A 23006-nucleotide genomic window follows, 5' to 3' on the forward strand; every position below is an offset into this window, starting at 1 on the left:
AGTTTCATTTTTAACCTTTTGAGGAAACTCCATACCGTTTTTCATAGCGACTACACCAATTTACATCCCCACCAACAGTGCACAGGGGTCCTATTTTCTGCCCATCTTCAACACGTTATTTCTAGCCTTGTCAATAATAGCCATTCTGATATGGGTGAGGTGATATCTCATTGTAGTTCTGATTTGCATGTCCCTGGATTTCAGAAAAAATATATGTTTTTAGTTTGTTCCAACTATTGTGAAGCTCCTTATTTTTTCATGAAATCTGGACACTCTGTATGAGGCAGCCTTTTACTTGAGGATGAACATGAATCCTCTCTCCAATAGATTTATAACACATGCACACACACGAACACACATCCATTTAATTTTAAAGACAGTCAAATGTAGACCGACATAATCAATCTTACTTTCTTATAATAAAGCAGGTTCAGTTCTTATTGGATTCTCTGGTTGTTGCCTCCGAGTTTGCTTACAGGGGTAAAAGGAAAGGTAGTTCAGGGAAGGAATATAAAGATGTCACCGGACAAGATTGTGGCAGCAGCATAAATACTGAAATGCTGAACTGCTCACTTAGGACTGCTCACTCCACCAGGCAACAGGCAAGCTTGGTCCATGGCTCTCCTCCCCTCAGTTCGCATTTGATCCATCTGCTTTCAGTTCTGAGTTCTCAGTGCTCAGGCCTCTCCTCTCATGTGGGGGAGATGGCAGCTCTCAGCCTGCCACAGGGGGGCCCTCAAGAAAGGGTTGGTGCAGAGAGGCGAGGCTCCTCCCCAGGCCTCCCCCAGCACCCACCCACTCTGGGATGAGCCTGGTGGTCTTTAAGAGAGATCCTCCCTGACTTCTCTGCCTGTCACATCTGCTCAGAATCCCAGTCTAGCTCACTGCTGGGGCAGGATGCGGGCCCCAGCACTGCTTCTGGTTGTCCTGGCTCCCGGTAAGTGTGCTGCCTGGATGCTCCTGGAATTTTTCTGTATTTTGTGGCAATGTTGGAGGGTGGGGTGGTGGATTGTGGGGAAGAGGGTCATACTAAGAAATTAATGCTTCCTCTTCATTATTTTTTGTTGCTTTTCCCATTGCAGTCATGCAGGTATCTTCTGACTTGATGTTAATCACTAGTAATACTGGGGAGACTGCTTCATTCCCTTGTGATCTTACACAAGGGGCCACCTATATCCACTTGTACAAACATGAGGAGGGGACGGCCCCCAGACGTCTTTTATACTACGACAGCTACAACTCAAAGGCTGTGCTTGAATCAGGAATCAGTGAAACAAAATACCATGTCTATAAGGGCACAGGGAGGAGCTATACATTTGCAATCCTAAATCTGCAAGCAAGTGATTCCGGCATATACTACTGTGCTATCTGGGATAAGCACGTTGGTTCAGACTTCCTGTACACTGCACTGGAAATTTTGCTTGTGGCTGAAAATCACAGCCCTGATATCAGCAGCTGCTTCACTTCCTCCTCCAATTCCTTTTTACTCTAAACAAAAAAAAACCCTGAACTCGATGCCCATGAATCAAACTTTATATTCCATGGCCACCTTCTACCTCCCCACAATAGCCATAGTTTTTCCTAAAAACAGGCCTCCATCTCCAGTCTATAGGCAAGCAGTCTGGCAGGCAGCATATTCTCAGCTCTCCCAGAAGCTGGTAGAGTTCATATTATTTTCTCTTTAAGACAGACAGAGAACCTAGGATTATCTGTGAGGGGAGATATTTAGGAGAGGAAAATGGAAAGGCTAGATAATACTGAACCATTCACCTGATGATTATGCAGAGAAAATGGCTGGGAATAGATCATCTTTATTATCCAGGAGTATGAAGACTGAGAAATGATGGAATGAAAACTCGGACTTCTTGAACCTCAAGCTGGTATCCAATTTATCTTTTGGAAAAAACTGATATCTCTCTTACATAATCAACGAGGGTAGGGGGAAAAGTTATTGTTTTAGGTGTTGGTGGTTGGTGGTTTAGTCACTAAGTTGTGTCCAACTCTTGAGACCCCTTGGACTGTAGCTTGCCAGGCTCCTCTGTCCACAGCAAGAATTCTCCAGGCAAGAATATTGGAGTGGGTTGCCATTTCCTTCTCCAGGGGATCTTCCAGACCCAGGAATTGAACCCAGGTCTCCTGTGATTTTGCAGGTAGATTCTTTACTGAATGAGCTATGAGAGCGCCCCATTGTTGTATTCTACTTATACCCTCTGTTGAAGTTCAGCCCACAGCCAGAACTGTCTTCAACAAGTAAAGCCAAAGCTTCTTTCTACCCCCACTCCCTACCATTAACAAGGCCAAGTGCCAAACTAGAATGAAACTTATCAGATCATAGTTTTCTCAATAATTAAAATTAAAGAACACTTTGGGTGAACAATCAAAGAATGGTATATATTTCAATTGAAAAGTTATATCTCCAAGGATTGTGGCTGCCTTATTGGGCAGGTTTAAGGAAGAAAAATTGATATTGAAATACAGAAATACCAGCTCACATGTATATGGTCTCTTGTGCATTGGTTCCTCCAAATCTGTACTAGTATCTGAGCTTCTAGAACAGTGTTTCTCAAACTGTGCTCCACGTACCACCCACATCAGAAGTACCTGAATTGGAATAAAAGTGCATGTTCTGGGTGACACTCAACAGAGTGAATCAGAATCACGGAACAAAAGCTGAAAATGTGCATTTTTTGATAGACTCCTAGTGATTCTTCTTCAAGTTGATTTGTAAGTCTTGCTGCACTAGCACAGGAATGCCTACTAGAATAGTGTTCATGGTCTTATCCCCAACCCCAAAGCCCCATCTGTCTTGTTGCATCCTGGGTGCTGCTGCTCTCCAGGTCATCACATTTCTCTATCAGAATCTCGGAATAAAAACAAAACAAAACAAAAAACGGTCTCACACCACAAATCAAAGCTTCAGATTCTTCTTAGTTCAGTGACTGCAGACAGCAAGGAATTGGATAGTAAATGCACTGGCTTTAGCTTGCTCTACTGTATCAGCAACCACATACTATAACTATTTGCAGCTTTAGGAAAGCCTGAAGCATAATATATTTTCGTTTATACTTTTCCAATGGTGTTAAGACTTCGTTTTGGCCTTTTGATTCCTTGATCCACTTTATTTTGAATTTTTGTGTATGGGTGTAAGGTAGCAATCTTAATGTGGAGATCCAATTTCTCCCCCAATTACTGACTAAAGCATTATTATATCACTGTTTTTCTTTACCCTTTGTGATAACTACTTTTCCATGTACTCACAGAACCCTTATGATCCCTCCCTCAGTTTCCATTCTCTGTCTCTGTTTATTCGGGTCATTTTCTCTAAGGACACAGCCAGAGGTAGAGACACTGTATGTACGAGAAACAAAGACACATGTAGGATAAGCAGTATGCTGTACACAACCCAGGTGTGATTGAAGAAATCAGAGGAAATAAACAATCCTTGAAGACAATGAAAACGGGAAAACAGCATACAAAAAAAACTCTGTGGTATACAGCAAAAGCTGTTCTAAGAGAGAAGTTTATAGTGATACAAGCCTACCTCAAGATACAAGAAAAACCTCAAACAAACAGCCTAATCTTACACCTAAAAGAACTAGGAAAAAGAACAAATAAAACCAAAGGTAAATGAAAGAGAATAAAAATCAGAGTAAAGTAAAATAGAGACTAAAAACATCATAGAAAAGATCAATACACCAAGAGCTGGTTATTTGAAAAGACAAACAAATTGGTAAACCTTTAGCCAAACTCATCAGGAAAAAAAAAAAAGAGAGAGAGAGAGAGAACTCAAAGATACAAAATTAGACATGAAATTAGAAGAAGTTAACAGCTGATACCACCAAAATACAAACAGCAGTAACTCATTACTACAAATAATTACTCAATACATGGCAAGAAAATAGACTGCCTAGAAGAAATGAATACATTCCTAGAAATGTTCTAAAAAGTACAAGTTCTCCAGCAAGAATATAAAAACAGGGGGGAAAAGTCTCTTCAGCAAGTGGTGCTGGGAAAGTTGGACAGATGCACATAAATCAATGAAGTTAGAACACACTCTCACCCCATACACAAAAATAAACTCATAATGGCTTAAAGATTTAAACATAAAACATGACACCATACCTTTCCTAGAAGAAAGCATAGGCAAAACATTCTCTGACATAACTCATACCAATGTTTTCTTAGGTCAGTCTCTGAAGGCAATAGAAATAAAAACAAAAATAAACAAATGGGACCTAGTCAAACTTACAAGCTTTTTCACATCAAAATAAACCATAAAAAAAAAAGACAACCAATAGAATTGGAGAAACTATTTATAAATGATGTGACCAACAAGGGCTTAATTTCCAAAATATGTAAACAGATCATACAACAAAAACAAAAAACAAACAACCCAGAGGCAAAGTGAGCTGAACACCTTAATAGACATTTCCTCAAAGAAGACATACAGATGGCCACTAGGCACATGAAAAGATGCCCAACATCACTAATTATTAGAGAAATGCAAATCAAATCTACAACAAGGTGTAACTTCATGCCAGTCAGAATGGCTATCATTAAAATGTCTGCAAATAACACATGCTGGAAAGGGTGTGAAGAAAGGGAATCTTAATACACTGTCAGTGGGAATGTAAATTGGTGCAACCACTATGGAAAACAGTATGGAGGTCTCCCAGAAAATTAAAAATAGAATTACCATATGACCTAGCAAGCCCACTCCAGGCCATATACCAGGACAAAACAGTCATCTGAATAGTGCCTGCACCCCTCTGTTCATAGCAGCACTACTCACGACAACCTGAACATGGAAACAGCCTAAATATCCATTGACAGATGAATGGATAAGGAAGATGTGGTACATATCTATAGTGGAATACTACTTAGCCATAAGAAGAACAAAACACTGCAATTTGCAGCAACATGGATACAACTAGAGATTGAGTGAAGTAAGTCAGAAAAAGAAAGACAAATACCATATGATATTACTTATATGTGGAATCTAAAATACGACACAAATAAATCTATCTTTGAAACAGAAACAGACTCATAGACATAGAGATCAGACTTGTGGTTGCCAACAGGGAGGAAGAGGAGAAGAGGGATGGACTAGGAATTTGGAGTTGGCTGCTGCTGCTGCTGCTAAGTCACTTCAGTCGTGTCGGACTCTGTGCGACCCCATAGACGGCAGCCCACCAGGCTCCCCCGTCCCTGGGATTCTCCAGGCAAGAACACTGGAGTGGGTTGCCATTTCCTTCTCCGATGCATGAAAGTGGAAAGGGAAAATGAAAGTGAAGTCGCTCAGTCTTGTCCGACTCTTCGCACCCATGGGCTGCAGCCTACCAGGCTCCTCCACCCATGGGATTTTCCAGGCAAGAGTACTGGAGTGGATTGCCATTGCCTTTTCCGTTGGAGTTGGCAGATGTAAACTATTACATTTAGAATCGATAAACAACAAGATCCTACTGTATTGCACCAGGAACTACATCTAATATCCTGGGATGAATCATAATGGAAAACAATGTTGAAAAAAAAAGAACATATATACGTGTAAAACCAAGTCACTTTGCTATACAGCAGAGATTGCCACAAATTGTAAATCAACTACGCTTCAATTTTAAAAAAAGAGAAAAAAATTCTCCAAATTTCTCCTTCTTAAAAATTAAACATTAAGTAAAGGTGTCTCCTGTGCTCTTCACATTGCAAGATTTTCTGCCCGAGGACTCAGTTAGTCCCCTACTCATAGCTCAGTCAAGAATCTGCCTGCAATGCAAGAGACTCGGGTTTGATTCCTAGGTCAGGAAGATCCCGTGGAGAAGGAAATGGCAACCCACTCCAGTATTCTTGCCTGGAGAATCCTATGGACAGAGGAACCTCGTGTGCTACAGTCCATGGGGTCGCAAGAGTCAGACCCGACTGAGTGACCTTCATTCATTGTTCTTTATAACTCACACTTTAGATGCCTTTTAATACAAACCTAACCTTTATGGTATTTGATAGAGAGCTATTTTTTCTTCCAACATATAATTAATAGTTCATAACTAGTTTTAAGACAATCTATCATTTCCCTACAATTAAAAATGCCTTAATTATATTTTTATATTAACATATGCTTGGAGGATATGTGTTTTATTTGTGTCTCAGTATTCTTACTCCATTATCATGTTATGTCAGTAACTTTGCAATAAGGGTTAAGAGCTGCTATGCCAAATTAGTTATTTAAAATAATTATTTTAATAAAAATTTTAAAATTATTTTATATTTACATTTTATATCAATTTAAAGTAAACATAACTAGCTCAGCCCCAATCTTTACAACATGGAACAAAAAAATAAAATGTCACCTTAAGTCTCATTGGAATTAGTCTATTTATACACATGATTCTAAGAAGAGTTTGCATGTTTATGACATTGAGCTTTTCCTTCGTGAATATCATATGTCTCTCCATTTATGCAGGTTTAATTTTATGCCCTTTAGTAAAACCTTATACTCTTTCTTCTTACTGTTCTTATATTTAATAAAACTTATTAATTGCATAACTGTTTAGTTACTCTTTTGCATTTTATTGCTTAAATCTTTCATGTATTTTGAAAAACAAACAATTCCTAAAGCTCCTGATAATTCTGCTCATGGTCTTGGAATAAGGAAAATCACAGGACAAGTTTTCAGAAAGGAACTGAGGGGACATCATTCATGACTACAATAGATGCAAAGGGTATATGACAGCCCGAAGTACTAATGACTTAGAATTCCCAATTTTTTCTGTAAACATACTGTGGATCATGAGATATTATTTCCCCCACCAGAGATTGAGCCCAGTAAAAGCAGTAAAAGTGCAGAGTCCTAACCACTGTACTGCCAGGAAATTCCCATGAACTCTCAATTAAAAAAAAACAATCTATCTAAATATAATTGGCATCTGAATCTCTCATCCCCTCCCATTGTGTTGGGACTGTGAGCTGAGCTCCTGTGAATGGACAGTTACCCAACATGACCCTCTTACTTTCATCCTTGGGGCAGCGGAACTGATTGCTCACGGGACTGAGATCGTGAACAAGTGCATCTGGAGTAGACATGGAGGCAGTAAGAGCCTGTCCTGTCTCGTCCTGGCAGATGGACAGCTCATCTGTGCTCAGAGGAGTACTCAGCTGCTCCTGGCAATTTCTTTCCCCCTGCCCCAAGATGAGTGGCTTGAAATTACAGAATAGCCACAAAGAGACTTCTTTTGACTATCAGAGAAATGGATATTGTTTTCAAGTGTTAGTTGAAAGAAAGTTTTATTTCAATGGAGAGAATTCTGCAAATTTCTTCCTTTATCCTAGGAAAAATAATATTAAATAAGTCATCATAGGACTTATTTTCTCATTTCCCTTTACCTTGGTAAAGAATTGTGCTGCCCAATGAATGGAGCGTTTGTTCACATTTCTCAGGTCCACATGTGATGGCTGATGGGGTATTTGCATTTTCAGTTACTGAAGGTTTTCCTCCTTTTAGCAATACATTCCCAAATCGCTAAACAGCCCTGGTGTTTGTGAAAAGAGAATTGCCTTTCAACTGATGCAAACTCTGAGCAGTTTCAACAGAACTGAACACCTGGAAATAAAAAAAAAAGTCTTGATCCTTTGAATACTGTTCCTGGAAATTTAGAAACCCAGGTGGGTAACCAGCTGGTGTCAGTGGTGTGTTCTTTCCTGTTTTTATCCTTTTCATCTTTCATCAGTGTTTTTAGTGATTACTACTCTTTGGAAAGCAGATATTTGGGCCCATTTATCTGAGGAAAGTGGCTTCCCCAGTGGATCCCTGAGTCAGGAAGATTCCCTGGGGAAGGAAATGGCAACCCACTCCCATATTCTTCCCTGGGAAATCCCATGGCGGGCTACAGTCCAAGGGGTTGCAAAGGAGTCAAACACATCCTAGTGACTGAATAATAACAACTAATCTGAGGAAAACTTATAAAACATTGGATGCTGTGAAACCTATATCCAAGGATTTCCAAAAGAATTCAGATCAAACTGCCAGGATGAAGTTTTTGACTTCTAGTCACTTTATAAAGGTAGAAAAAGGCTGGATTATTGTAGGAGCTTTTACCATTGTGACAGCTCAGGCTGGAGGAAGATATTTGGAGAAGGAGCTAACATCATAGTAACTCTTCCTGGTAAGTATCATTTTTCTATTCTTACTGTAGTCATAAAATACTGAGAGATGCTTTGTAGAAACAACCTGGGATCTCCCTGATATGGCTGCCACATTCTTGGCCTCAGCATCTAAACAGTAGTTTTACAGCTATTGGTCACTGTATATGGAAACTAAATCACCTTGTAAATGGTTTATTCTTGTCCCTGCTTGTAAGCAGTTGAAATTTGTTCTAGAAAACACACACAAAATAGACTCAGGCTAGATAGTAAAGTATTCTGAAGACCATGTCTGTCTTATTGCTTCATTTATCTTTCTATATTCTAACATAAATAGCATATTATATCATCACATTGGTATAAGTTATTAGTTCAAGTTCCTTTTCTCGTAGGCAGTCTATTAAGTGAGAAACACTTTTCTTACTATCTCTTCTCTATATTTTGAGATAAAATACTGTGCTCCTGAATCTCCTGCAAAACCAGTATTACTGATTTTCATCTCATCCCTAAGAGCAGTGCAAGAAAATTCTTACAGTAAATGATTATAAAACATTGATAAATCTCACTTCTTATTACTCTAGCTTCTTAGAAGGAGGCTGAGGTTATTTGAAATTTAAACTACCTCATCTCTTGTGAAATTGTCTGGACATGGACCAGTTTGTGAGCTCAATGAGCCATTTCAGCTCCAAAGTTCATGAAAGTGTCTTCATGGCTGGGCATTCTCCTTTGCTCTTTCATTCTCTCAGCAAATATTTATTGAGGACAGTTTCTGTGCTGGGAGCTGCAGACAGAAGGGCGAACAAGACACAGAACAAGTCTCAACACCAAACAGCTTCTATTCTAGTGGAAAAGCATTCTAGATTCTGGCTTACCTGAGACCTGTCTTCTATGGTCCATGGCTGCAGAATAGGACGCCTTGGATTGTTGAGCTTGGTGTAATAGTTATTGCTTATAAAAAACATATCTTTTGTTTGGTGGAAGATTTTGATGAAATGGACGCAAAACATGCCATTAAAGAGAATTTTAATGTTAATTAATATTTACTGAAGGATAGACATCATGATTGGAGAAGGCAATGGCACCCCACTCCAGTACTCTTGGCCTGGAAAATCCCATGGACGGAGGAGCCTGGTGGGCTGCAGTCCATGGGGTCGCGAAGAGTCGGACACAACTGAGTGACTTCACTTTCACTTTCCACTTTCATGCATTGGAGAAGGAAATGGCAACCCACTCCAGTGTTCTTGCCTGGAGAATCCCAGGGACGGGGGAGCCTGGTGGGCTGCCGTCTATGGGGTCCCACAGAGTCGGACACGACTGGAGTGACTTAGCAGCAGACACCATGATATGTAGTTTCAATGCCTTATACGTTCCTCACCAGTAATCCTGTCATTCCCATTTTATAGATAAAGAAACTGAGGTTTAGAGAAGTTTAGTTACTTGCCTAAAGTCACATGACTAGCTACTGTGGCAAACTTTGGGATCCAGTAGAGACTTGTCAAAGTAAGAGGACTGGATCATTATGTGATATTTGAAACATTAAGTCACATCTTTATATCCTGAATATTTACCCTTCTGTAGTCTGACCTGGATTCTGTAACTATTAGTAATAGCTCATACTTTGTATTGCTGCTCACATGTGAAAACAATGCTCTTGCTTTTAATCAAAGCACTGAAATGACGTCTCTTTCCCTCACAAAGATCATGGAAGTCACATGAATGTGCATTTATTAAACATTCAGAATATGTGTCAGTTCTATCTCAATCCAAAAGAAGTGAATTAAAAATAAGAAATAATACAGCAAGAAAAAAATGTAGTGGAATAGATACCCTATATTAACCGACTAAAATAAGCACACCAAATTTTCAAATGTTTTCCCACCACAAAATTAGAAAAAAGAACTTCAATGTGGAAGTCTTTAGTAGGAAAATTAAGTAAAAAGGGGACACTGCCTTCAATATCCAGTTTATAAAATGGAAGAAATGGTCTTCAAACAAATATGTTTATGCATCAATGCAATGGGCACCAAAATGTAATGTCATTCATGAATGGTGACCCTCAGCTGATAAGATGAGGCAGGTAATGAAGCAATCCAATTTAACAAAGGAGAATTTGAGTACCAGGCATCCTGCCATTTTTGTGGTCATTTGTCATAAAGCCCATACCTGGAGCTGCAAGCTGAACTTTGGGCATGAACTGGATAGATTTTTTGAAGCTGAAATTTCTGGTAAAATCTTGAGATACCCATCGATTGTGCTGTTGTTGGGGAAAAAGCCATTTGTTGTGGACAGCAGAAGTGACGTTCCATATACTGGCTGCATACATTAGGCTTTAGCCAATGTTCCCTTAGATTTTGTTCACCCTGGAAAGGCAGCAAATACGACAGAACAAATGACTGCCTATTAACTGGGTGTGTGAAAAGCTGTGATACCGGCTTGGAGAATCCCAGACATATCAAAACACAGAGGAATGCAAACAAGTCATCAGTTGCTATGGATCTACTTGTAAACCCCAGATACTGAATTCCCATCAGATAGGCAAGATTTGCTCCCATGATATTAAAATGTCATGTTGGACCACACAATTATCACAAATAAAAATACTAATAATAATATCAATGATAATATAGTAATATTTACAACCTCTTACCTCTACATAATTTTTATTCAAATGACTTTTCAGATCTTGTTTCATTTTGAGCTCACCAAAACACTAATAAGGATGTTCATTTGACTTAACAGTAGCACGGTCATTTTCAAATAAATAAGGTACCCAAGGCGTTAGTTTTCTTGATTTGCTCAACCACAGAGCTTGTTAGGAGCGAAATGAACCAGGACCAGAAGCCTAGTGTCTTGAATTCCAAGTCATCATCAAGAACTAGAATCTAGTTCTACTAGAATTTGAAGAAATCAGAGAAGCTAATTAGTCTAAAGTTTTTGATATGACTTGAATCACTGTGGAATAATTACATAAAAAACTTCAATGTTGGAGCAAAACTCATTGTCACAGGTAAGTATCAGAAGAATATAATTTTTTTTCAAGATAATAGAGGGAAGGTAAGAAATAATTAAATAGGAATTATATTTACCAAAAATGAAAGTGGATGGGAATTAGATGTAGAGATTTAGGAGAGATTTTACAACAAATTCACATAGTAGAGGAGAGCATAGACAACACTGTACAAATATTATAAAAAATTTGCCTTCGTGTCTGTGTGGACTTCTATGAAGGGCTCATGTATAATGTACATAATCATCATGAAAGTATTTGGCCCAGGGTTGAAGTTTGTCATTACAGGTAAGTTTTATGAGTTAACATGTCTCCTTTCCTGATGCTGAAGGGGCATTTCCAAAGAAAGTGGGCTTTGGAGTCAGGCTGACCTTGAACTTCCGATCCACCACTAACTATGTATATGAACATGGACGTTATTCTCTGGACTCAGTCTCCTAATCTGTAAAATAGTATAACGGTATTATCCAGCAGGGGGTGTATGAGAATTAAATGAGACTGTGTGATGAAGTATTTAGCATGTTGTCTAATGCATGAGTATTTCTGTCTGGATAAGCCCGTGGACAGAGGAGCCAGGCGGGCTACAGTCCATAGGGTTGCAAAAAGTTGGACACGACTGAGCACCATACGTTTTGTTGGCTAACACGTCATATGTGTTGCATAGGTGTTTATTCAAATGTAAAGGGAAAATTGCATCCAAGAGGCAGAGTGTTGGTAGCTAAACTGTTGATGAATTGAAATTCTTCAGGGGATGCAGCTGTACTATTAACAAATAGAAAGTTATCTTATGGTTCCCTCACACACATAAATTGAATTGGAAGGTATCTGTTTCTCTTTAGCAGACTTTGGTACATGGCAAGAAAAAATGAGATTAAAATATGTTTATTTTTTATATGTCCTATTTTTCTATATGCTTTAAATCTTAATCCTTTAATTTAATTGACATCATTTCTAACAACAACATTTATTGGCTCTAAAATATATAACCAGTAAGCTTGGGCTTCATGCTCATACTTATCAGAAAAAAGTTTTAATTTATAAAGAAAATGATCAAGAAGTGAAGTCAATTAAATATAGATAGAAATCTCATGAATTAAAAATTCTTATTTAAGTGTGAAAGAGCTTCAAATATTTAGTTTGTAATAATAAAAAAAAAAATTTTTTACATGAAAGTATAGTTCGTTCACAACGTTGGGTTATTTTCAGGTATACAGCAAAGTGATTCAGTTTTTTTTTGTGTGTGTATTATTTTTCAGATTCTTTTCCATTAAAGGTTATTGCTGCTGCTGCTATTTCGCTTCAGTTGTGTCCGACTCTGTGCAACCCCAGAGACAGCAGCCCACCAGGCTTCCCCGTCCCTGAGATTCTCCAGGCAAGAACACTGGAGTGGGTTGCCATTTCCTTCTCCAATGCATGAAAGTGAAAAGTGAAAGTGAAGTCGCTCAGTCATGCCTGACTCTTAGCGACCCCATGGACTGCAGCCTACCAGTCTCCTCTGTCCATGGGATTCTCCAGGCAAGAGTACTGGAGTGGGGTGCCATTGCCTTCTCTGATTAAAGGTTATTGCAAGATATTTAATATACTTCTCTGTTCTACATAGTAGGTTCTTATTGTTTATCTATTTTATATACAGTAGTGTGTATCTGCTAATCCCAAATTAGGAGTTTGGGATTAATAATACATTTTTAATAGAAGTTTTGGAAGTACCGTTATACAATCAAGGCACTATAAATAACATGCTGCTCTACTCTACAAATCTGGAGTGGTTCAGGTATAAAATTGAGAGGTCATATAAAATTAGAAATAAAGAGAATTTCCTCACTTCAGAATCGGGCATGGGATCCACATCTAGAGCTCAAAGTTCAACTTCACAGTACACGTGTCAAGTACACATGGGTGTTGATTCCCATTCTCAAAAGTAACTATATTGCTTTGCAAAACCAATAAATTTTCTCTGGGTATTTATTTTTATGATTCATTCCAGAATCAGTTAAATGAAGGGTGAGATTCCACAGAGTTGCAGAATATGAGAATGTGTTATTTGGACAAAGAGAGCATAAATTGCAAAACACAGGATGGGAAAGGGAAGTAGTTTAGAAGCTAGCAAAGATTTTCACCAATACAGAAACCATCATACCCAATTGCCCCCGCCTCCCCTAATCCCACCACCCACCCATCTACTTCAAAACAGGCTCCAGTATTATAGAACAAAAGAGATTTTTGAAAAGATAACTGGGGACTTCCCTGGCAGTCCAGTGATTGGGACTCCACATTTCCACTGTAGGAAGCATGGATTCAATCAATAAACATGTTCATGAATGTTGGAAGTCTTGATGTGGGGTATTTATATGGGATATTTAAAAGTCATAATCCCATGGACAGAGGAGACTGGCAGGCTATAGTCATTAGGTCATAAAGAGTCAGACTCCACTGAAGCGACTTGGCACGCACACAAGATGCACCTCATCTCTACATATGGAGAAAAAGTGAAGGTCAAGTTATAATCCAGCTCTGCTACTTAGCACCTGTGACTTTGGGCAAGTCCCATGAAGTCTTGAACTTCTCTTGCCATTAAAAATAGAACAGTACTAAGCACCTAACAGGAGAAGGCAATGGCACCCCACTCCAGTACTCTTGCCTGGAAAATCCCATGGACCGAGGAGCCTGGTAGACTGCAGTCCATGGGGTCGCTGAGAGTCGGACACAACTGAGCGAGTTCACTTTCACTGTTCACTTTCATGCATTGGAGAAGGAAATGGCAACCCACTCCAGTGTTCTTGCCTGGAGAATCCCAGGGACGGGGGAGCCTGGTGGGCTGTCATCTCTGGGGTCGCACAGAGTCAGACATGACTGAAGCGACTTAGCAGCAAGCACCGAACAACGTACTGTGGATGAAAGGCCATAGTGAGCAGTAGCCTTCTGTTCTTTTACTACTCACTAGGTTTTTCCAAGCCACAACATGTTGGTGTTTCTTTAACCATTCTTTTTCATTACTATTCCATATTTCCCTACAGAGAGAAACCTCGAGGCAGACACTTCCCCCAAGCCCACTGTTTTTCTTCCTTCAATTGCTGAAATCAACCATGATAATGCTGGAACATATCTTTGTCTCCTGGAGAAATTTTTCCCTGATGTTATTACAGTTTCTTGGAGAGCAAAAAATGACAAAAGAGCTCTGCCATCCCAGCAGGGAAATACCATGAAGACCAAGGACACCTACATGAAGTTCAGCTGGCTGACCGTGACCGAAAACTCTATGGATAAACAACATGTATGTGTTGTCAAACACAAGAAAAATATAGGAGGAATTGATCAAGAGATTATTTTTCCTTCAATAAAAGAAGGTAAGTGAATATAAATGTAAATATAACCTCCCAAAATACTGTTTTTCAAAGGTAATACCCACCTTTCCGGCTAAGTGTTAATGAAAAACAAACAAATATGTCTTGATAAAATGATGTTTCATTTAATGGTAGCTATCTCCCCATACGATTAAAATAGGATAGGCTTTGAAACATAGAAAAGAAAAAATTTTACTTCTCTCACCCTCAGTTTCATCTTCCAAAATATTAAGATCATATGATGTTTAAGTGTTAGAGTTGTTGTATGGATTAAACGAAACAACATATGTGAAAGCATCGAGCAACTTAGCACACAACAGATCTTCACTGTTGGGGATCTTGGTTGGTCAGGAAATAACAACACTTCTACATCTTTCAGGAATGTCCTTCAGCAGGCAAAGTCATTCTCAATTCAGTTCTCCTTTACAATTCCAAAGCAATGAGTTATTAAATGACAAAATGGTCTTTGTATAAGGGAGCCAAATTTCAGCTCAGCAAAAGAATAATTTGACCAGGTGGTTTTTTAAGGGCTTAGATTTTTGAAATTTGTATTTTACATACCACTATAAGATAAAATTTGTAATCAAAGATTGGGTGATGCTAAAGTGTACAAACTTACTCCCATTCTACTTAATGAATGCATTTCCTGCTATTAGAAAAGGTCTTTCAAGATAGTTTTATTGCAGCCCTAGCACATGCCAGGTCTGGAGGGATGTACGGATGGACACACTGGGGTGAATTACTGCCCAAGGAGGATGCATTACAGTCAAGAGAATATACACTTTTCTTGATGACTTAGGGTCACCTGTGATCCAGGCATGACATCTCAAAGCAGCCCCCATGAGCAGATGCTGGACATGTCCATGCAGTGTGGGCAGAGAGCTGGGATGTGCCTCGGCCCTGGCAGTGGTCCTGTACTCCCTGGATTCAGGATTTAATGTCCTGCATGTTCACCTAACAGACCAAAGTCTCCAAAGCGCCCATCAGAAGGAATCATTTTGTATTTTTACCTGTGGTTAGGAAACCTTTTTAAAGCAGTGGGAACCAAGCACATAAAATGTACATAGATGTTTGCTATGCACCAGTCTGAATTTCTGAAGTAAGTCTTTATCTTCTCTGATTCTTAGTTTATCCAATAATCTAATCAGGTTTGAACACTTGGTTTTGTCCTGGGGCTGCAATGAAGAACAAATGAAATAACATCAGAGAAAACACTTGCTTTCCAAAATATGACATGTCTGTACTTATTCATATATTTATAATATCCATTTATATCCTCTTCTAAAACTAATTAAAAATAAAATTACAAAATTAGCTCTAAATCTTAATTTTTATTCTAATAGAAAAGAAGCAAATTTGCAGTGTAATGTAATCATGGCTTTAAGTGTCCTACTTAAGGACACTAAAAGTACTAGGTTATAATTTTTGTGTGTGATGAGAAAAAAATAAGTATATAAGTTTCATTGTGACAGTTACCATATTAGAGAGATATTCCAGTTCATAATGTGTTTTACCTGAACACAATTCTGAAACAAATGCATTCCAAGGGTTTCTAATGGCTGTAAAGCTAATGATGGCATTTTGGTTAATGCTATTCTATAGCAAATTTCCAATGCTGTTTCTTAAAATTGTTTTGTTTTTGATAAAAGCTAAGAATATAACATGAAGTACATATTAATGAAATGATTTTACAGAGAAATAAATCTAATCTGGTCCTAGTTTTTGACCAACCTTCACTGAGAAAGAGAACTTATAATAAACACATAAAGTTTATTATAAAACTTTATTACTTTATTGTTTCTGCCTCAACCAATGCATGTTAATAAGAGGTTTGTTTATCTTTTAGTGAATAAAGTAATTGTAAGGGAATATATAACCCACTCCAGTGTTCTTGCCTGGAGAATCCCAGGGACGGGGAGCCTGGTGGGCTGCTGTGTATGGGGTCGCACAGGGTCGGACACAACTGAAGCAACTTAGCAGCAGCAAGGGAATATATGTATATTACACATACATATATACTGCAATATACATACACGTATAAACATATGTGCATGTGTGCGAAGTCGCTTCAGTCGTGTCCAAATCTTTGCAACCCCATGGACTGTAGCCCACCGGGCTTCTCTGTCCATGGGGGTCTCCAGGCAAGACTATCAGAATGGGTTGCTGTGCCCTCCTCCAGGGGATCTTCCTGACCCAGGCACCAAACCTGTGTCTCCTGTGACTACTGCCCTGCAGGTGGATTCTTTACTGCTGAAACATACTCACAGTATCAAATAATGGGCACAGATAATTCATTAATACTTGTTCTCATTTCTTGTAGTTGTCACCTCACTTGTCCCTACTACTGAGCCTCCTACTACTAAGCCTCCTACTACTAAGCCTCCTACTACTGAGCCTCCTACTACTGAGCCTCCAAATGATTGTTTGACCGATGAAAGCAGTAAGTTTTTGTACAGATTTATCTTTATGTCATGTTTTAGTCTTTCTTTCTTCCTGATCTATTTATCTTTTGAACTTCTCTGTTGTAAAGTGGAAAAGACCAATTATCTGAAATTGTGGGGCTCATCATTGTTATAGTTTTACTGATCATCTCTGCTGTCATCTGTCTATAGATTATATACATATGTGTATGTATATATACACAGACACCATATTATACATACATATGCACTCACTGTAAACTAATGGGTGTGGACAATTGATTAATACTTGCTTCCTTTCTTTCAGAAGTTACAGGTACTGGTTCTAAAAAAGCTTGTCTGAAAAATGAAAGTGGTAAGTTTTGCTTATGTTTGCCTTTAAGACATCCTATAGCACTTTTTCCCTTCCTGATCAATACCTTTCTCAAAAATGTTATTTATTTATTTTTAAATGTAACAGAGATGAATATTTTGAATGATGCAATTCAAAAAACAAGTACAATTCAAAAAAAATGATACCAAAAACAGGTACAATTCACAAGGAAATAGACATCATAAACAGTTAGACACCTAACAACAAAGAAACAAAGATACCTAAAGCAAAAATCAGGAGAAATATAAGGGAAAAGAAAAAAACATATAATCATAATGAGACATATTAACATTTCTCTGAGAATATTTTATCAAAGCGCAGAAAAAATAAAAATGGGAGCATCTTGAATGATGTCATTAATAATTTAAATATAATAGATTTCTATTTATATTAATTTATCTTAATCTTATATCCTATACAAATATATTTAACATTTTGTACCTCATACATTGTTATTAGATATCCATAGGCCATTTAGAAAAACTGACAAAGATAAACATTACCAAATTTCTAAAAGTAGAATTTTTTGTCACTTATACTCATATATTACTTTTGACATTATTTTCTGTTATAGGTTATTACAAGATAGTGACTATAGCTCCTTGTGCTAAATAGTAAACATCTGTTTCTTGTTGCATATCTATTTTTTTTTATTAGAAATCTAGCATCTTATTCAAACTAAGTCAAACAAATGAAATCAAAATGTCATAATTCAGATTGGCTGGGCAGATGAAAACATGTGCATGTATGCACTCCCATTTACCATGTCACTCTGCTTGACCCCCCAAACTGTATGTAATTGTTTTATATCGTTAGGTTAATCATGTTCCCATTATGGCTTGCTATTGTAATTCTCTTTTACTTTTTGTTTGGCTATTGATTGTGAAAACTGATAAGCATCTTTCACTATTGTGATTATGAAATGGCAACCCACTCCAGGGTTCTTGCCTGGAAAATCCTATGGACGGAGGAACATGGCAGGCTATACAGTCCATGGGGTCACAAAGAGTCAGACACGACTGAGTGACTAACACTAACATTAACTAGTACTCACTTAATACCGTTGAATCATGACTGGTCAACAGAAAAATAATAGAATTCTATATCACCAAAACTACCATTTAATAGAAAAACCTGTAAACACTTTTTAAAATCCAGATGTGTATTAGAATTAACTTGGAATTTTTTGAAAAATACAAATGCCCAGGTACTGCTTTTTTTTGCCAGAGTTCCAGATATGTTTCTAAAAAGCAAGCATGTTTAAAAGCAACTGGACTATATGAGGATCTTTTACGTTTATCTAGTTTGTTTCACTTATTGTATTTCATATTCAGTGCTCCCGTTTCATTTAGTTTATGTTTTCCAATTTCTCCATCTCTTCTTTTTTTTTTGGTGTTCTTTATCAAGCCTTTGTCAAGCATAGTAGAAAAGTTATTGTATACATATATATATATATAATATATATATATTTTAGAAAGCATGAGTCAGACATGACTGAGCGACTTCACTTCCACTTTTCACTTTCATGCATTGGAGAAGGAAATGGCAACCCACTCCAGTGTTCTTGCCTGGAGAATCCCAGGGACAGGGGAGCCTGGTGGGCTGCCGTGTATGGGGTCGCACAGAGTCGGACATGACTGAAGTGACTTAGCAGTAGCAGCAGAAAGCATGAATTTTTACCTATCAATTACCTCTTGAACTTCCTTGGTTAATGTTAAGAAAAAGTCAATTATTCCTGAAACTGTGGTGTTCATACATTTAATCAGAGTATCTCTCCTGTCTGTGTTAGCAGATCTTCTATTATATATACATTAACACACACATAGTTAACCACATATGTGCCACTGTCTAATAATATTTATGAATGACTGACAATACAATTGATTAATACCTGCTCTCCTTTCTTCTAGATACTAATTCTACAAAGGCATGTCTGGAAGGTGAAAGCAGTAAGTTCTGTCTTTGTCTGCCTTTGTGTCATGTTAGAGCACTTTTTTCCCTCTGGATAAACTTAACTTTTGGACTTCCTTGATACAACGTAGAAAAAAAATTTCTGGATATTGCAGAATAGACTGCATATTTTAAGTAAATCCATCGTTCCCGAAGAGTCATCTTAACACATTAAATGCTGGTTTTGGTGTAAGATGACTCTAAATGAGAGGATGAACTGATAGGCTGCAAATTATTTCAAAGGTGGGCTTTGCCCAGTTGTGTAGATTTTGTGTGTAATAATTGCAGAAACTTGATGTCAAGTTGCTTCTAGATTATTTTTGAGATTTTGGCCTTGCTGGTAACTAATACATGAACTGACACTTGCTGAGAGCTTGATATACATAAGGTGTTGTGCTGGATCTTATGTGAATATTTTTTTTCATCATAACACTCCTATGAGGTGGTGTAACATTTTCCCATAATTTTTCAATGAGGGCCACTAGGCAAAATTACTTAAATCCCTTGTACCAAGCTCCATAGCTAGATATGAGGATTCAACAAAGGCCATCTGAATCCATGGTTCAGACACTTCCTCAGTTCTCTATTCCATCTCTAAGATATAGAGCAAGAATCCTAAAACCGAGGCCCTGAGACAGGGTGGCCCCATGGACAGGGTATAAGTGCGTGGATTTCCAACTATCCCAGACAGCACTTTAACCCCAGGTCTTTTATTATTAGTTGCACGAAGGTGGGTAATTACTTCTATTTCTGGGCAATAGTGCCCTCTTCTGCCAACTGGGAACAATTGCACCCAACTCAGTTATTACAGAGATAAGGTCACCTATGTGGAATGTCTCCCACAGGGTATCCATTTAGCTGGCACAGGATGAGTACTAGTTGGTGGCCCCTTCTCCCTACATGAAGGGTCTCAGTGAATTTAGAAGAGCTGGCAATGGTCCTGCTGATCCCTCCTCCGTTCCCAGTGTGTCAGGGGGCCTGGAACTCAGCTAACATCTGACCTGACTCAAGGCCATGAGTTATGAGCATGTCCCTCCTCCTGAGATCCTTTCCACACCACATACTAGTGATTCTGGAGTTCTGACTCCATGAAGGTAAAGCATAGAACATACAGGAAGAAACTCAGCCTTGTAGTCCATTGAGTAGCAAGTCAGGCCCAGTATCATTGTTAATTGCTTCTTGACATCATCTATTTCTTGCAAAACTTTGAAGGAGAGTAAGTGCAATCATCCTAGAACATCACAGGCACGAGTTTAGACATCTAACAAAGACAGGTGACTGAGGCATGAGCTCCTAAGGTTTCGGGGATTTTGGACTAACCACTCTCTTCCATTTTGTACAAAGTTCTCTTTACTAAAGCCTTCCACCCACCTCACTGTGTCACAACCAGATTTCCCTGGCTTATCCCCTTCATAAGAATCTCATTGGTGCACAACATGTAATGGCTCAGATGCTTCCACATCAGCAATTCAACTTGCTGTTTATGCGTAACTTTGATGTCTGGGATATTTATTGGACATGGAAATGCAGGACTACAGAGCAGCTAAGAATACCTTCTTCAGATTCAGGTTGCTGGGATTGAAATGTGATTTCTGGTGCTTTCTAAATGAGTGACACCAAGCAAATTATTTCTCTCTGTCCTCAGTTTACTGGTAAAAGGGGTTGAAAATGATAATCTCGTAGGTTATTTGAAAACTTAACTAAGATTAGAATCTTGCAAGCAAAGCTCTCAGAATAAGTGTTTGACATTTGGTTAGGGGTTAACAAACCCCTCTTATTGTTACTCAGAGATGTGATGGTGCAAAAAATGCTATTTATCATAGATATTTTTCCCATTTGGACTCATTCTTTTAAAACACAACCCTGCTTTTTAATATTTGGGAAGGTTCTGTTGGATTTAGTTGAGGTCGTTGATTGACTTGAATTGTCAACTAGATTCTGAGTTGTTCTGGTGGTGGTGGTGCTCATGGTGGTTGCATCTGTTTTCTTAGGGTTTGGAGTGCCACTTCTTTGCAGATCACCAGAAATAAATCATTGTGACCACTTCCGTGAATATGTCCTCTCCTCTCAAAAGAACACTTGAAACTAACCAAAATGACTTCTCCTAGGTACCCTGCAGCTGCAGCTCATGAACACCTCTGCAGCCTATTACACCTACCTCTTACTCCTCTTCCTGAGCACAGTCTACTTTGTTGTCATCATTTCCTGTGTGTTTAGAAGAACAGGCGTCTGCTGAGACAGGAAGATCTCGTAATGGGGGGGCTACCGAGAGATCAACTTTCCTTCATCCTCTACAGTCCCAGAAAGTCTCTGCTTGCTTTTTGGTTTGGGTTATCTCAGTTCAGATGTGTATTTATCTATGATGTCATAATTGTCCCACCCTCAAGTCCTTTCAATTCCTGAGCGCACACAGTGGGCAGCTCCCTGTCTCCTCCCTCAGCACCTCCAGCCAGACCACGACCCTGACCCTCCCTGTCACACACCCTGGAGAAGTCAGCTTTGCTGCTCGAATTCTATACTTAGATTTTCATAACATGCACAATAAATACAAAAGAATCACAAGCCCCCTTTTCTCTGTGTACTTTAATTTCATGAAATCTAACCAAGGTGAGAAACAGCATGATAACCAGGCTATCAAATTTAGCGCTGATGTAATAATGGTCAACACCACATTTCTAGGTCTTTCACTGAGATGGTGGTTATGGTGCTTTCTCTGGGGCACCGGCTGCAAGACGACTGGTGGAGCTGGTCCAACAGGAGCCAAACAAAGGTGCCCGTGTTCCTTCTCTTTCAGAGTCACCAGAGGCAGACTCATTGGGTTGGGGCATTCGGATAGTGACAGTATAACACCCAGCATGACTTGCACTGTGTGTGCTCAGATCTGTGCTAGGGTCTCACAAGCCTGACTCCAGGTCCTCGTGTTAACCCCTGATGAGAAATGCGCCAACACCAGAGGAGCATCGGGTGCAGGATGAAGCATGCAGACTGTGGCCGTCGAGGGCCTGGGTTTGAACCCTGGGTCTGTATTAGCACTTGTGTGATCTCAGACAGCTCTTCGAGCTCTCTGTGTCATCATTTCCTCATCTGTGTAATGAAGTTACAGAGCCCTGTCTCCTGGAGTGTGAGGATTAGATGAGTCCATGATGCCTGGTCCATGCAAGTTCTCAACACTAGTATCTACTGTCAGTACTTCCTAATCTACTGTAGGAACAATAGATTCCACACATACACAAATGCACTGAGATTCATTTCTAAGCTTACTTCCCTGCAAAGAAATCAGATGTAGATGGAACACAGACTCCGTTTCTACTGTTCATCAGGTAATCCCATTAATCATTTAAGAACCCCTGGAAGAAGCAACAGTTGGAGTTCACAGTTTATAGGTTGGAGAGGTTAATTTGTCTGTTCATGGTCACTAATTTGTAAATAAGAGTCATTCAGGTTTTTCTGAACCTGGAGCTCACATTTTGTAATCTAGCATCACATGGCTTTCCCTTAGTTCACTTTCTGCTGGGAAAAAACAAACTACAACAGGACAAAACACACACTGCTTCTTTACTAAAGGCTTCCTCCAAGGATTCGGAGAGAATTTTCTTAAGAATTTGTGATTGTATCTGTCTGTTTCTTACGTATATACTCTGGTTTCCACATATCTACTCCCGTGGTTGTCAACATGGTGGAAATCCTGCCTTACTCTATGTATGTGGTTTTACAACTTCTTTTTCTTTTCTGCTGAAATATTTGTTCATGTCTTTCAACCATTTTTCCTATTGAGTAATAATACT

The 23006-nt window shown here is 38.8% G+C and overlaps 1 gene segment (V, D, J or C); it reads left to right on the plus strand.

Annotated features, from left to right (window-relative positions):
- The first annotated feature begins 812 nt into the window (after positions 1-812).
- On the plus strand, positions 813-21783 carry LOC147374316 (T-cell receptor gamma chain C region DFL12-like). The segment is given in 6 exon segments: positions 813-937; positions 14152-14481; positions 16799-16918; positions 17206-17253; positions 19182-19220; positions 21330-21783. Coding segments are annotated over 6 exon segments (705 nt in total).
- Positions 21784-23006: the final 1223 nt, after the last annotated feature.

The sequence above is a fragment of the Bos grunniens genome, chromosome 4 (assembly GCF_055505025.1).
Source record: "Bos grunniens cultivar Pamir isolate PY7600 chromosome 4, Bosgru_T2T1.0, whole genome shotgun sequence".
In the NCBI taxonomy this organism is placed as follows: Eukaryota; Metazoa; Chordata; class Mammalia; order Artiodactyla; family Bovidae; genus Bos; species Bos grunniens.